The sequence below is a fragment of the Salvelinus alpinus genome, chromosome 1 (assembly GCF_045679555.1).
Source record: "Salvelinus alpinus chromosome 1, SLU_Salpinus.1, whole genome shotgun sequence".
Taxonomy (NCBI): Eukaryota; Metazoa; Chordata; class Actinopteri; order Salmoniformes; family Salmonidae; genus Salvelinus; species Salvelinus alpinus.
The window spans coordinates 3,271,869-3,288,021 of record NC_092086.1 but is presented as its reverse complement, the minus strand read 5'-3'; the positions used below and the strand labels follow the sequence as shown (position 1 = coordinate 3,288,021).

At 38.2% G+C, this 16,153-nt stretch overlaps 1 protein-coding gene across 1 annotated transcript in view; it reads left to right on the top strand.

Moving 5' to 3' along the window:
• The window catches only part of caskin1 (CASK interacting protein 1), a 185,104-nt gene that overhangs the window by 78,968 nt on the left and 89,983 nt on the right, over positions 1-16,153 (top strand). The window contains exon 11 of the mRNA XM_071390941.1: positions 12,369-12,617. Within this exon, the coding sequence (XP_071247042.1) occupies positions 12,369-12,617 (249 nt within the window). The remainder of the gene's footprint in view (positions 1-12,368; positions 12,618-16,153) is intronic.

Genomic DNA, 16,153 nt, shown 5'->3' with positions numbered 1-16,153 from the left:
ATATCTATATCTAGTGGTGTCATATCTATATCTAGTGGTGTCATGTCTATATCTAGTGGTGTCATATCTATATCTAGTGGTGTCATATCTATATCTAGTGGTGTCATATCTATACCTAGTGGTGTCATATCTATACCTAGTGGTGTCATATCTATATCTAGTGGTGTCATGTCTATATCTAGTGGTGTCATATCTATATCTAGTGGTGTCATGTCTATATCTAGTGGTGTCATATCTATATCTAGTGGTGTCATATCTATATCTAGTGGTGTCATATCTATATCTAGTGGTGTCATATCTATATCTAGTGGTGTCATATCTATACCTAGTGGTGTCATATCTATACCTAGTGGTGTCATATCTATATCTAGTGGTCTCATATCTATACCTAGTGGTGTCATATCTATATCTAGTGGTGTCATATCTATATCTAGTGGTGTCATATCTATACCTAGTGGTGTCATATCTAGTGGTGTCATATCTATACCTAGTGGTGTCATATCTATATCTAGTGGTGTCATATCTATATCTAGTGGTGTCATATCTATATATAGTGGTGTCATATCTATATCTAGTGGTGTCATATCTATATCTAGTGGTGTCATATCTATATCTAGTGGTGTCATATCTAGTGGTGTCATATCTATATCTAGTGGTGTCATATCTATACCTAGTGGTGTCATATCTATATCTAGTGGTGTCATATCTATATCTAGTGGTGTCATATCTATATCTAGTGGTGTCATATCTATATCTAGTGGTGTCATATCTATATCTAGTGGTGTCATATCTATACCTAGTGGTGTCATATCTATATCTAGTGGTGTCATATCTATATCTAGTGGTGTCATATCTATACCTAGTGGTGTCATATCTATATCTAGTGGTTTCATATCTATACCTAGTGGTGTCATATCTATACCTAGTGGTGTCATATCTATATCTAGTGGTGTCATATCTATATCTAGTGGTGTCATATCTATATCTAGTGGTGTCATATCTATATCTAGTGGTGTCATATCTATATCTAGTGGTGTCATATCTATATCTAGTGGTGTCATATCTATACCTAGTGGTGTCATATCTAGTGGTGTCATATCTATATCTAGTGGTGTCATATCTATACCTAGTGGTGTCATATCTATACCTACTGGTATCATATCTATATCTAGTGGTGTCATATCTATATCTAGTGGTGTCATATCTATACCTAGTGGTGTCATATCTATATCTAGTGGTGTCATATCTATACCTAGTGGTGTCATATCTAGTGGTGTCATATCTATATGTAGTGGTGTCATATCTATATCTAGTGATGTCATATCTATACCTAGTGGTGTCATATCTATATCTAGTGGTGTCATATCTATATCTAGTGGTGTCATATCTATATCTAGTGGTGTCATATCTATACCTAGTGGTGTCATATCTATACCTAGTGGTGTCATATCTATATCTAGTGGTGTCATATCTATACCTAGTGGTGTCATATCTATATCTAGTGGTGTCATATCTATACCTAGTGGTGTCATATCTATACCTAGTGGTGTCATATCTATATCTAGTGGTGTCATATCTATACCTAGTGGTGTCATATCTATATCTAGTGGTGTCATATCTATATCTAGTGGTGTCATATCTATATCTAGTGGTGTCATATCTATATCTAGTGGTGTCATATCTATATCTAGTGGTGTCATATCTATACCTAGTGGTGTCATATCTATACCTAGTGGTGTCATATCTATATCTAGTGGTGTCATATCTATACCTAGTGGTGTCATATCTATACCTAGTGGTGTCATTTATATATCTAGTGGTGTCATATCTATACCTAGTGGTGTCATATCTATATCTAGTGGTGTCATATCTATACCTAGTGGTGTCATATCTATACCTAGTGGTGTCATATATATATCTAGTGGTGTCATATCTATATCTAGTGGTGTCATATCTATATCTAGTGGTGTCATATCTATATCTAGTGGTGTCATATCTATATCTAGTGGTGTCATATCTATATCTAGTGGTGTCATATCTAGTGGTGTCATATCTATATCTAGTGGTGTCATATCTATATCTAGTGGTGTCATATCTATACCTAGTGGTGTCATATCTATACCTAGTGGTGTCATATCTATATCTAGTGGTGTCATATCTATACCTAGTGGTGTCATATCTATATCTAGTGGTGTCATATCTATATCTAGTGGTGTCATATCTATATCTAGTGGTGTCATATCTATATCTAGTGGTGTCATATCTATATCTAGTGGTGTCATATCTATACCTAGTGGTGTCATATCTATACCTAGTGGTGTCATATCTATATCTAGTGGTGTCATATCTATACCTAGTGGTGTCATATCTATACCTAGTGGTGTCATTTATATATCTAGTGGTGTCATATCTATACCTAGTGGTGTCATATCTATATCTAGTGGTGTCATATCTATACCTAGTGGTGTCATATCTATACCTAGTGGTGTCATATATATATCTAGTGGTGTCATATCTATATCTAGTGGTGTCATATCTATATCTAGTGGTGTCATATCTATATCTAGTGGTGTCATATCTATATCTAGTGGTGTCATATCTATATCTAGTGGTGTCATATCTAGTGGTGTCATATCTATATCTAGTGGTGTCATATCTATATCTAGTGGTGTCATATCTATACCTAGTGGTGTCATATCTATACCTAGTGGTGTCATATCTATACCTAGTGGTGTCATTACTATACCTAGTGGTGTCATATCTATATCTAGTGGTGTCATATCTATACCTAGTGGTGTCATATCTATACCTAGTGGTGTCATATCTATACCTAGTGGTGTCATATCTATACCTAGTGGTGTCATATATAGTGGTGTCATATCTATTTCTAGTGGTGTCATATCTATATCTAGTGGTGTCATATCTATACCTAGTGGTGTCATATCTATATCTAGTGGTGTCATATCTATACCTAGTGGTGTCATATCTATATCTAGTGGTGTCATATCTATACCTAGTGGTGTCATATCTATACCTAGTGGTGTCATATCTATACCTAGTGGTGTCATATCTATACCTAGTGGTGTCATATATATATATAGTGGTATCATATCTATACCTAGTGGTGTCATATCTATATCTAGTGGTGTCATATCTATATCTAGTGGTGTCATATCTATACCTAGTGGTGTCATATCTATACCTAGTGGTGTCATATCTATATCTAGTGGTGTCATATCTATATCTAGTGGTGTCATATCTATATCTAGTGGTGTCATATCTATACCTAGTGGTGTCATATCTATACCTAGTGGTGTCATATCTATATCTAGTGGTGTCATATCTATATCTAGTGTTGTCATATCTATATCTAGTGGTGTCATATCTATATCTAGTGGTGTCATATCTATACCTAGTGGTGTCATATCTATATCTAGTGGTGTCATATCTATACCTAATGGTGTCATATCTATATCTAGTGGTGTCATATCTATATCTAGTGGTGTCATATCTATATCTAGTGGTGTCATATCTATATCTAGTGGTGTCATATCTATACCTAGTGGTGTCATATCTATATCTAGTGGTGTCATATCTATAGCTAGTGGTGTCATATCTATATCTAGTGGTGTCATATCTATATCTAGTGGTGTCATATCTATATCTAGTGGTGTCATATCTATATCTAGTGGTGTCATATCTAGTGGTGTCATATCTATATCTAGTGGTGTCATATCTATACCTAGTGGTGTCATATCTATATCTAGTGGTGTCATATCTATATCTAGTGGTGTCATATCTAGTGGTGTCATATCTATATCTAGTGGTGTCATATCTATACCTAGTGGTGTCATATCTATATCTAGTGGTGTCATATCTATATCTAGTGGTGTCATATCTATATCTAGTGGTGTCATGTCTATATCTAGTGGTGTCATATCTATATCTAGTGGTGTCATATCTATATCTAGTGGTGTCATATCTATACCTAGTGGTGTCATATCTATACCTAGTGGTGTCATATCTATATCTAGTGGTGTCATGTCTATATCTAGTGGTGTCATATCTATATCTAGTGGTGTCATGTCTATATCTAGTGGTGTCATATCTATATCTAGTGGTGTCATATCTATATCTAGTGGTGTCATATCTATATCTAGTGGTGTCATATCTATATCTAGTGGTGTCATATCTATACCTAGTGGTGTCATATCTATACCTAGTGGTGTCATATCTATATCTAGTGGTCTCATATCTATACCTAGTGGTGTCATATCTATATCTAGTGGTGTCATATCTATATCTAGTGGTGTCATATCTATACCTAGTGGTGTCATATCTAGTGGTGTCATATCTATACCTAGTGGTGTTATATCTATATCTAGTGGTGTCATATCTATATCTAGTGGTGTCATATCTAAATATAGTGGTGTCATATCTATATCTAGTGGTGTCATATCTATATCTAGTGGTGTCATATCTATATCTAGTGGTGTCATATCTAGTGGTGTCATATCTATATCTAGTGGTGTCATATCTATACCTAGTGGTGTCATATCTATATCTAGTGGTGTCATATCTATATCTAGTGGTGTCATATCTATATCTAGTGGTGTCATATCTATATCTAGTGGTGTCATATCTATATCTAGTGGTGTCATATCTATACCTAGTGGTGTCATATCTATATCTAGTGGTGTCATATCTATATCTAGTGGTGTCATATCTATACCTAGTGGTGTCATATCTATATCTAGTGGTGTCATATCTATACCTAGTGGTGTCATATCTATACCTAGTGGTGTCATATCTATATCTAGTGGTGTCATATCTATATCTAGTGGTGTCATATCTATATCTAGTGGTGTCATATCTATATCTAGTGGTGTCATATCTATATCTAGTGGTGTCATATCTATATCTAGTGGTGTCATATCTATACCTAGTGGTGTCATATCTAGTGGTGTCATATCTATATCTAGTGGTGTCATATCTATACCTAGTGGTGTCATATCTATACCTACTGGTATCATATCTATATCTAGTGGTGTCATATCTATATCTAGTGGTGTCATATCTATACCTAGTGGTGTCATATCTATATCTAGTGGTGTCATATCTATACCTAGTGGTGTCATATCTAGTGGTGTCATATCTATATGTAGTGGTGTCATATCTATATCTAGTGATGTCATATCTATACCTAGTGGTGTCATATCTATATCTAGTGGTGTCATATCTATATCTAGTGGTGTCATATCTATATCTAGTGGTGTCATATCTATACCTAGTGGTGTCATATCTATACCTAGTGGTGTCATATCTATATCTAGTGGTGTCATATCTATACCTAGTGGTGTCATATCTATATCTAGTGGTGTCATATCTATACCTAGTGGTGTCATATCTATACCTAGTGGTGTCATATCTATATCTAGTGGTGTCATATCTATACCTAGTGGTGTCATATCTATATCTAGTGGTGTCATATCTATATCTAGTGGTGTCATATCTATATCTAGTGGTGTCATATCTATATCTAGTGGTGTCATATCTATATCTAGTGGTGTCATATCTATACCTAGTGGTGTCATATCTATACCTAGTGGTGTCATATCTATATCTAGTGGTGTCATATCTATACCTAGTGGTGTCATATCTATACCTAGTGGTGTCATTTATATATCTAGTGGTGTCATATCTATACCTAGTGGTGTCATATCTATATCTAGTGGTGTCATATCTATACCTAGTGGTGTCATATCTATACCTAGTGGTGTCATATATATATCTAGTGGTGTCATATCTATATCTAGTGGTGTCATATCTATATCTAGTGGTGTCATATCTATATCTAGTGGTGTCATATCTATATCTAGTGGTGTCATATCTATATCTAGTGGTGTCATATCTAGTGGTGTCATATCTATATCTAGTGGTGTCATATCTATATCTAGTGGTGTCATATCTATACCTAGTGGTGTCATATCTATACCTAGTGGTGTCATATCTATACCTAGTGGTGTCATTACTATACCTAGTGGTGTCATATCTATATCTAGTGGTGTCATATCTATACCTAGTGGTGTCATATCTATACCTAGTGGTGTCATATCTATACCTAGTGGTGTCATATCTATACCTAGTGGTGTCATATATAGTGGTGTCATATCTATTTCTAGTGGTGTCATATCTATATCTAGTGGTGTCATATCTATACCTAGTGGTGTCATATCTATATCTAGTGGTGTCATATCTATACCTAGTGGTGTCATATCTATATCTAGTGGTGTCATATCTATACCTAGTGGTGTCATATCTATACCTAGTGGTGTCATATCTATACCTAGTGGTGTCATATCTATACCTAGTGGTGTCATATATATATATAGTGGTATCATATCTATACCTAGTGGTGTCATATCTATATCTAGTGGTGTCATATCTATATCTAGTGGTGTCATATCTATACCTAGTGGTGTCATATCTATACCTAGTGGTGTCATATCTATATCTAGTGGTGTCATATCTATATCTAGTGGTGTCATATCTATATCTAGTGGTGTCATATCTATACCTAGTGGTGTCATATCTATACCTAGTGGTGTCATATCTATATCTAGTGGTGTCATATCTATATCTAGTGTTGTCATATCTATATCTAGTGGTGTCATATCTATATCTAGTGGTGTCATATCTATACCTAGTGGTGTCATATCTATATCTAGTGGTGTCATATCTATACCTAATGGTGTCATATCTATATCTAGTGGTGTCATATCTATATCTAGTGGTGTCATATCTATATCTAGTGGTGTCATATCTATATCTAGTGGTGTCATATCTATACCTAGTGGTGTCATATCTATATCTAGTGGTGTCATATCTATACCTAGTGGTGTCATATCTATATCTAGTGGTGTCATATCTATATCTAGTGGTGTCATATCTATATCTAGTGGTGTCATATCTATATCTAGTGGTGTCATATCTATATCTAGTGGTGTCATATCTAGTGGTGTCATATCTATATCTAGTGGTGTCATATCTATACCTAGTGGTGTCATATCTATATCTAGTGGTGTCATATCTATATCTAGTGGTGTCATATCTAGTGGTGTCATATCTATATCTAGTGGTGTCATATCTATACCTAGTGGTGTCATATCTATATCTAGTGGTGTCATATCTATATCTAGTGGTGTCATATCTATATCTAGTGGTGTCATGTCTATATCTAGTGGTGTCATATCTATATCTAGTGGTGTCATATCTATATCTAGTGGTGTCATATCTATACCTAGTGGTGTCATATCTATACCTAGTGGTGTCATATCTATATCTAGTGGTGTCATGTCTATATCTAGTGGTGTCATATCTATATCTAGTGGTGTCATGTCTATATCTAGTGGTGTCATATCTATATCTAGTGGTGTCATATCTATATCTAGTGGTGTCATATATATACCTAGTGGTGTCATATCTATATCTAGTGGTGTCATATCTATATCTAGTGGTGTCATATCTATACCTAGTGGTGTCATATCTATATCTAGTGGTGTCATATCTATACCTAGTGGTGTCATATCTATACCTAGTGGTGTCATATCTATATCTAGTGGTGTCATATCTATATCTAGTGGTGTCATGTCTATATCTAGTGGTGTCATATCTATATCTAGTGGTGTCATATCTATATCTAGTGGTGTCATATCTATACCTAGTGGTGTCATATCTATATCTAGTGGTGTCATATCTATACCTAGTGGTGTCATATCTATATCTAGTGGTGTCATATCTATATCTAGTGGTGTCATGTCTATATCTAGTGGTGTCATATCTATATCTAGTGGTGTCATATCTATATCTAGTGGTGTCATATATATACCTAGTGGTGTCATATCTATATCTAGTGGTGTCATATCTATATCTAGTGGTGTCATATCTATACCTAGTGGTGTCATATCTATATCTAGTGGTGTCATATCTATACCTAGTGGTGTCATATCTATACCTAGTGGTGTCATATCTATACCTAGTGGTGTCATATCTATACCTAGTGGTGTCATATCTATACCTAGTGGTGTCATATCTAGTGGTGTCATATCTATATCTAGTGGTGTCATATCTATACCTAGTGGTGTCATATCTATACCTAGTGGTGTCATATCTATATCTAGTGGTGTCATATCTATATCTAGTGGTGTCATATCTATACCTAATGGTGTCATATCTATACCTAGTGGTGTCATATCTATATCTAGTGGTGTCATATCTATATCTAGTGGTGTCATATCTATACCTAGTGGTGTCATATCTATACCTAGTGGTGTCATATCTATATCTAGTAGTGTCATATCTATACCTAGTGGTGTCATATCTATATCTAGTGGTGTCATATCTATACCTAGTGGAGTCATACCTATATCTAGTGGTGTCATATCTATATCTAGTGGTGTCATATCTATATCTAGTGGTGTCATATCTAGTGGTGTCATATCTATATCTAGTGGTGTCATATCTATACCTAGTTGTGTCATATCTATATCTAGTGGTGTCATATCTATACCTAGTGGTGTCATATCTATATCTAGTGGTGTCATATCTATATCTAGTGGTGTCATATCTATACCTAGTGTTGTCATATCTATACCTAGTGGTGTCATATCTATATCTAGTGGTGTCATATCTATATCTAGTGGTGTCATATCTATATCTAGTGGTGTCATATCTATATCTAGTGGTGTCATATCTATATCTAGTGGTGTCATATCTATATCTAGTGGTGTCATATCTATATCTAGTGGTGTCATATCTATATCTAGTGGTGTCATATCTATACCTAGTGGTGTCATATCTATACCTAGTGGTGTCATATCTATATCTAGTGGTGTCATATCTATACCTAGTGGTGTCATATCTATACCTAGTGGTGTCATATCTATACCTAGTGGTGTCATATCTATATCTAGTGGTGTCATATCTATACCTAGTGGTGTCATATCTATATCTAGTGGTGTCATATCTATATCTAGTGGTGTCATATCTATATCTAGTGGTGTCATATCTATACCTAGTGGTGTCATATCTATACCTAGTGGTGTCATATCTAGTGGTGTCATATCTATACCTAGTGGTGTCATATCTATATCTAGTGGTGTCATATCTATATCTAGTGGTGTCATATCTATACCTAGTGGTGTCATATCTATATCTAGTGGTGTCATATCTAGTGGTGTCATATCTATACCTAGTGGTGTCATATCTATATCTAGTGGTGTCATATCTATATCTAGTGGTGTCATATCTAGTGGTGTCATATCTATATCTAGTGGTGTCATATCTATATCTAGTGGTGTCATACCTATATCTAGTGGTGTCATATCTATATCTAGTGGTGTCATATCTATACCTAGTGGTGTCATATCTATACCTAGTGGTGTCATATCTATATCTAGTGGTGTCATATCTATATCTAGTAGTGTCATATCTATACCTAGTGGTGTCATATCTATATCTAGTGGTGTCATATCTATACCTAGTGGAGTCATACCTATATCTAGTGGTGTCATATCTATATCTAGTGGTGTCATATCTATATCTAGTGGTGTCATATCTAGTGGTGTCATATCTATATCTAGTGGTGTCATATCTATACCTAGTTGTGTCATATCTATATCTAGTGGTGTCATATCTATACCTAGTGGTGTCATATCTATATCTAGTGGTGTCATATCTATATCTAGTGGTGTCATATCTATACCTAGTGTTGTCATATCTATACCTAGTGGTGTCATATCTATATCTAGTGGTGTCATATCTATATCTAGTGGTGTCATATCTATATCTAGTGGTGTCATATCTATATCTAGTGGTGTCATATCTATATCTAGTGGTGTCATATCTATATCTAGTGGTGTCATATCTATATCTAGTGGTGTCATATCTATATCTAGTGGTGTCATATCTATACCTAGTGGTGTCATATCTATACCTAGTGGTGTCATATCTATATCTAGTGGTGTCATATCTATACCTAGTGGTGTCATATCTATACCTAGTGGTGTCATATCTATACCTAGTGGTGTCATATCTATATCTAGTGGTGTCATATCTATACCTAGTGGTGTCATATCTATATCTAGTGGTGTCATATCTATATCTAGTGGTGTCATATCTATATCTAGTGGTGTCATATCTATACCTAGTGGTGTCATATCTATACCTAGTGGTGTCATATCTAGTGGTGTCATATCTATACCTAGTGGTGTCATATCTATATCTAGTGGTGTCATATCTATATCTAGTGGTGTCATATCTATACCTAGTGGTGTCATATCTATATCTAGTGGTGTCATATCTAGTGGTGTCATATCTATACCTAGTGGTGTCATATCTATATCTAGTGGTGTCATATCTATATCTAGTGGTGTCATATCTAGTGGTGTCATATCTATATCTAGTGGTGTCATATCTATATCTAGTGGTGTCATACCTATATCTAGTGGTGTCATATCTATATCTAGTGGTGTCATATCTATACCTAGTGGTGTCATATCTATACCTAGTGGTGTCATATCTATATCTAGTGGTGTCATATCTAGTGGTGTCATATCTATATCTAGTGGTGTCATATCTATATCTAGTGGTGTCATATCTATATCCAGTGGTGTCATATCTATATCCAGTGGTGTCATATCTATATCTAGTGGTGTCATATCTATATCTAGTGGTGTCATATCTATATCTAGTGGTGTCATATCTATACCTAGTGGTGTCATATCTATACCTAGTGGTGTCATATCTAGTGGTGTCATATCTATACCTAGTGGTGTCATATCTATACCTAGTGGTGTCATATCTATACCTAGTGGTGTCATATCTAGTGGTGTCATATCTATACCTAGTGGTGTCATATCTATATCTAGTGGTGTCATATCTATACCTAGTGGTGTCATATCTATACCTAGTGGTGTCATATCTATACCTAGTGGTGTCATATCTATATCTAGTGGTGTCATATCTATATCTAGTGGTGTCATATCTATACCTAGTGGTGTCATATCTATATCTAGTGGTGTCATATCTACACCAGTCTGTCTGTCTGTCTGTTTTTTTTCATTTTTGTCTGTTTTGTATCACATTGGCTGTTTTTCCCATCACCCTTTCTCTATATTCTTCTTCTCTCTACCAGCTCAGCTTCTAACTCTTCTCCTTCCTGTTGTTGCTCTACTGCTGATATTAACACAGCTGACCCTCTGTCACGATACCATACAACTACCTTACAGCTGACCCTCTGTCACGATACCGTACAACTACCTTACAGCTGACCCTCTGTCATGATACCGTACAACTACCTTACAGCTGGCCCTCTGTCACGATACCGTACAACTACCTTACAGCTGACCCTCTGTCACTATACCATACAACTACCTTACAGCTGGCCCTCTGTCATGATACCATACAACTACCTTACAGCTGACCCTCTGTCACGATACCACACAACTACCTTACAGCTGACTCTCTGTCACGATACCATAAAACTACCTTACAGCTGACCCTCTGTCACGATACAGTACAACTACCTTACAGCTGACCCTCTGTCACGACCATCAGCTGCTCCAGAAACAACAGCCAAGCCCAGTGTGTGTGCGTGTGTGCGTGTGCGTGTGCGTGTGTGTGTGTGTGTGTGTGTGTGTGTGTGTGTGTGTGTGTGTGTGTGTGTGTGTGTGTGTGTTTCACTGATAATTGAATTATCGGTCTTCCCAAAGCATAAAGTGAGTCATACCAAATGCTCAGAACACACACACGCACACACATTCGCACGCACGCACGCACGCACGCACACACACACACACACACACACACACACACATTCACACGCACGCACACATTCACACACACACACACTTCCCCAGGGTACATAGTGTACGTAAGGCAGCTGTGTTCAGAGGGAGAACACAGTTACTTGCTGTCCTCTCATGCCTCTCCTCCCTCCCCTTTCGTCTCTCTATTCCTCTCCTCCCTCCCCTCTCCTCCTTCCATTCATCTCCTCCCTCCCCTCTCCTCCCTCCCCTCTCCTCCCTCCATTCCTCTCCTCCCTCCATCCTTCTCCATCTCTCTCCTCCCTCCTCCCTCCATTCATCTCCTCTCTCCATCCTAGTCACAGTAATCTCTATCCTCCTTCCGTCCGTCTCCTTCCTCCATCTCTCTCTGTGTTCATCTCTCTAACATGTTACCTAGTCGATTGATTTGTGATTTAAGGTTTTTTATTGGTTTAATTACATTTTATTTCTCTTACATGTATTTTGTTTTTGTTTGTTTTTGTTTGTTTGTTGTCGTGTCATCGTCACGGTGATCGTATCTAGGTTTGCCGAGCACAGTCATTAACACCCAACAGTTTCAAAAGATACAGCTCGTTCCCACGCCGACGGTCGCCCCCGCCAACTCAGCGGTCGTCAACGGCAACGAAACCACGTTCCATCAGTTCCATATCCTGCCTCCTCCGCCTCCTCCTCCTCCACATATCCATCAGCCACTGCTTCCACTATTCACTTCCTTTGGCTATAACAGGTCGCCCGTGACGACCCCGGGGGACACACCCACCACCCCCCCAGGTACACGCCCCCCTCATACATTATTATATTATTTTATATTATTATTATTATTCCCAAAGCTTTAAGGGGTGATGATTATATAACTATGATCTGATATCTGATTGGCTCACCCACTCTCACCTCTCTGAGAGCTCTATCTGATCATCCCTTGAGGTTTTCGGTAAACAGTGGTTTACTTCCTGGTTTAAATTTGTGGTTTATGTAAATCTGTTACAGGTAAAAGTTGTGGTTTATGTAAATCTGTTACAGTTTAAAGTTGTGGTTTATGTAAATCTGTTACAGTTTAAAGTTGTGGTTTATGTAAATCTGTTACAGTTTAAAGTTGTGGTTTATGTAAATCTGTTACAGTTTAAAGTTGTGGTTTATGTAAATCTGTTACAGTTTAAAGTTGTGGTTTATGTAAATCTGTTACAGTTTAAAGTTGTGGTTTATGTAAATCTGTTACAGTTTAAAGTTGTGGTTTATGTAAATCTGTTACAGTTTAAAGTTGTGGTTTATGTAAATCTGTTACAGTTTAAAGTTGTGGTTTAGGTAAATCTGTTACAGTTTATAGTTGTGGTTTATGTAAATCTGTTACAGTTTAAAGTTGTGGTTTATGTAAATCTGTTACAGTTTATAGTTGTGGTTTATGTAAATCTGTTACAGTTTATAGTTGTTTTTTCTGTTGTCACCCCATCCATTTAGAACAAGGGTTACAGTGTGCTGTTGAACAAGGGTTACAGTGTAGTGTTGCTGTTGAACAAGGGTTACAGTGTAGTGTTGCTGTTGAACAAGGGTTACAGTGGGGTGTTGAACAAGGGTTACAGTGGGGTGTTGCTGTTGAACAAGGGTTACAGTGTGGTGTTGAACAAGGGTTACAGTGTAGTGTTGAACAAGGGTTACAGTGTAGTGTTGCTGTTGAACAAGGGTTACAGTGGGGTGTTGCTGTTGAACAAGGGTTACAGTGTGGTGTTGAACAAGGGTTACAGTGTAGTGTTGAACAAGGGTTACAGTGTAGTGTTGCTGTTGAACAAGGGTTACAGTGTAGTGTAGTGTTGAACAAGGGTTACAGTGGGGTGTTGCTGTTGAACAAGGGTTACAGTGTAGTGTTGCTGTTGAACAATGGTTACAGTGTGGTGTTGCTGTTGAACAAGGGTTACAGTGGGGTGTTGCTGTTGAACAAGGGTTACAGTGGGGTGTTGCTGTTGAACAAGGGTTACAGTGTGGTGTTGAACAAGGGTTACAGTGTAGTGTTGAACAAGGGTTACAGTGGGGTGTTGCTGTTGAACAAGGGTTACAGTGTAGTGTTGTTGTTGAACAAGGGTTACAGTGTAGTGTTGCTGTTGAACAAGGGTTACAGTGTAGTGTAGTGTTGAACAAGGGTTACAGTGGGGTGTTGCTGTTGAACAAGGGTTACAGTGGGGTGTTGTTGTTGAACAAGGGTTACAGTGGGGTGTTGCTGTTGAACAAGGGTTACAGTGTAGTGTTGCTGTTGAACAAGGGTTACAGTGGGGTGTTGCTGTTGAACAAGGGTTACAGTGTAGTGTTGCTGTTGAACAAGGGTTACAGTGTGGTGTTGCTGTTGAACAAGCGTTACAGTGTGGTGTTGCTGTTGAACAAGGGTTACAGTGGGGTGTTGAACAAGGGTTACAGTGTAGTGTTGCTGTTGAACAAGGGTTACAGTGTGGTGTTGCTGTTGAACAAGGGTTACAGTGGGGTGTTGAACAAGGGTTACAGTGGGGTGTTGCTGTTGAACAAGGGTTACAGTGTGGTGTTGAACAAGGGTTACAGTGTAGTGTTGAACAAGGGTTACAGTGTAGTGTTGCTGTTGAACAAGGGTTACAGTGGGGTGTTGCTGTTGAACAAGGGTTACAGTGTGGTGTTGAACAAGGGTTACAGTGTAGTGTTGAACAAGGGTTACAGTGTAGTGTTGCTGTTGAACAAGGGTTACAGTGTAGTGTAGTGTTGAACAAGGGTTACAGTGGGGTGTTGCTGTTGAACAAGGGTTACAGTGTAGTGTTGCTGTTGAACAATGGTTACAGTGTGGTGTTGCTGTTGAACAAGGGTTACAGTGGGGTGTTGCTGTTGAACAAGGGTTACAGTGGGGTGTTGCTGTTGAACAAGGGTTACAGTGTGGTGTTGAACAAGGGTTACAGTGTAGTGTTGAACAAGGGTTACAGTGGGGTGTTGCTGTTGAACAAGGGTTACAGTGTAGTGTTGTTGTTGAACAAGGGTTACAGTGTAGTGTTGCTGTTGAACAAGGGTTACAGTGTAGTGTAGTGTTGAACAAGGGTTACAGTGGGGTGTTGCTGTTGAACAAGGGTTACAGTGGGGTGTTGTTGTTGAACAAGGGTTACAGTGGGGTGTTGCTGTTGAACAAGGGTTACAGTGTAGTGTTGCTGTTGAACAAGGGTTACAGTGGGGTGTTGCTGTTGAACAAGGGTTACAGTGTAGTGTTGCTGTTGAACAAGGGTTACAGTGTGGTGTTGCTGTTGAACAAGCGTTACAGTGTGGTGTTGCTGTTGAACAAGGGTTACAGTGGGGTGTTGAACAAGGGTTACAGTGTAGTGTTGCTGTTGAACAAGGGTTACAGTGTGGTGTTGCTGTTGAACAAGGGTTACAGTGTGGTGTTGCTGTTGAACAAGGGTTACAGTGGGGTGTTGTTGTTGAACAAGGGTTACAGTGGGGTGTTGTTGTTGAACAAGGGTTACAGTGTGGTGTTGAACAAGGGTTATAGTGTGGTGTTGCTGTTGAACAAGGGTTACAGTGTGGTGTTGAACAAGGGTTACAGTGTAGTGTTGAACAAGGGTTACAGTGGGGTGTTGCTGTTGAACAAGGGTTACAGTGTAGTGTTGTTGTTGAACAAGGGTTACAGTGTGGTGTTGCTGTTGAACAAGGGTTACAGTGGGGTGTTGCTGTTGAACAAGGGTTACAGTGTAGTGTTGCTGTTGAACAAGGGTTACAGTGTGGTGTTGCTGTTGAACAAGGGTTACAGTGTGGTGTTGAACAAGGGTTACAGTGGGGTGTTGAACAAGGGTTACAGTGTGGTGTTGCTGTTGAACAAGGGTTACAGTGTGGTGTTGCTGTTGAACAAGGGTTACAGTGTGGTGTTGCTGTTGAACAAGGGTTACAGTGGGGTGTTGTTGTTGAACAAGGGTTACAGTGTAGTGTTGAACAAGGGTTACAGTGTAGTGTTGAACAAGGGTTACAGTGGGGTGTTGTTGTTGAACAAGGGTTACAGTGTGGTGTTGAACAAGGGTTATAGTGTGGTCTTGCTGTTGAACAAGGGTTACAGTGTGGTGTTGAACAAGGGTTACAGTGGGGTGTTGCTGTTGAACAAGGGTTACAGTGGGGTGTTGAACAAGGGTTACAGTGGGGTGTTGTTGTTGAACAAGGGTTACAGTGTGGTGTTGAACAAGGGTTATAGTGTGGTGTTGCTGTTGAACAAGGGTTACAGTGTGGTGTTGAACAAGGGTTACAGTGGGGTGTTGAACAAGGGTTACAGTGTGGTGTTGAACAAGGGTTACAGTGTGGTGTTGTTGTTGAACAAGGGTTAC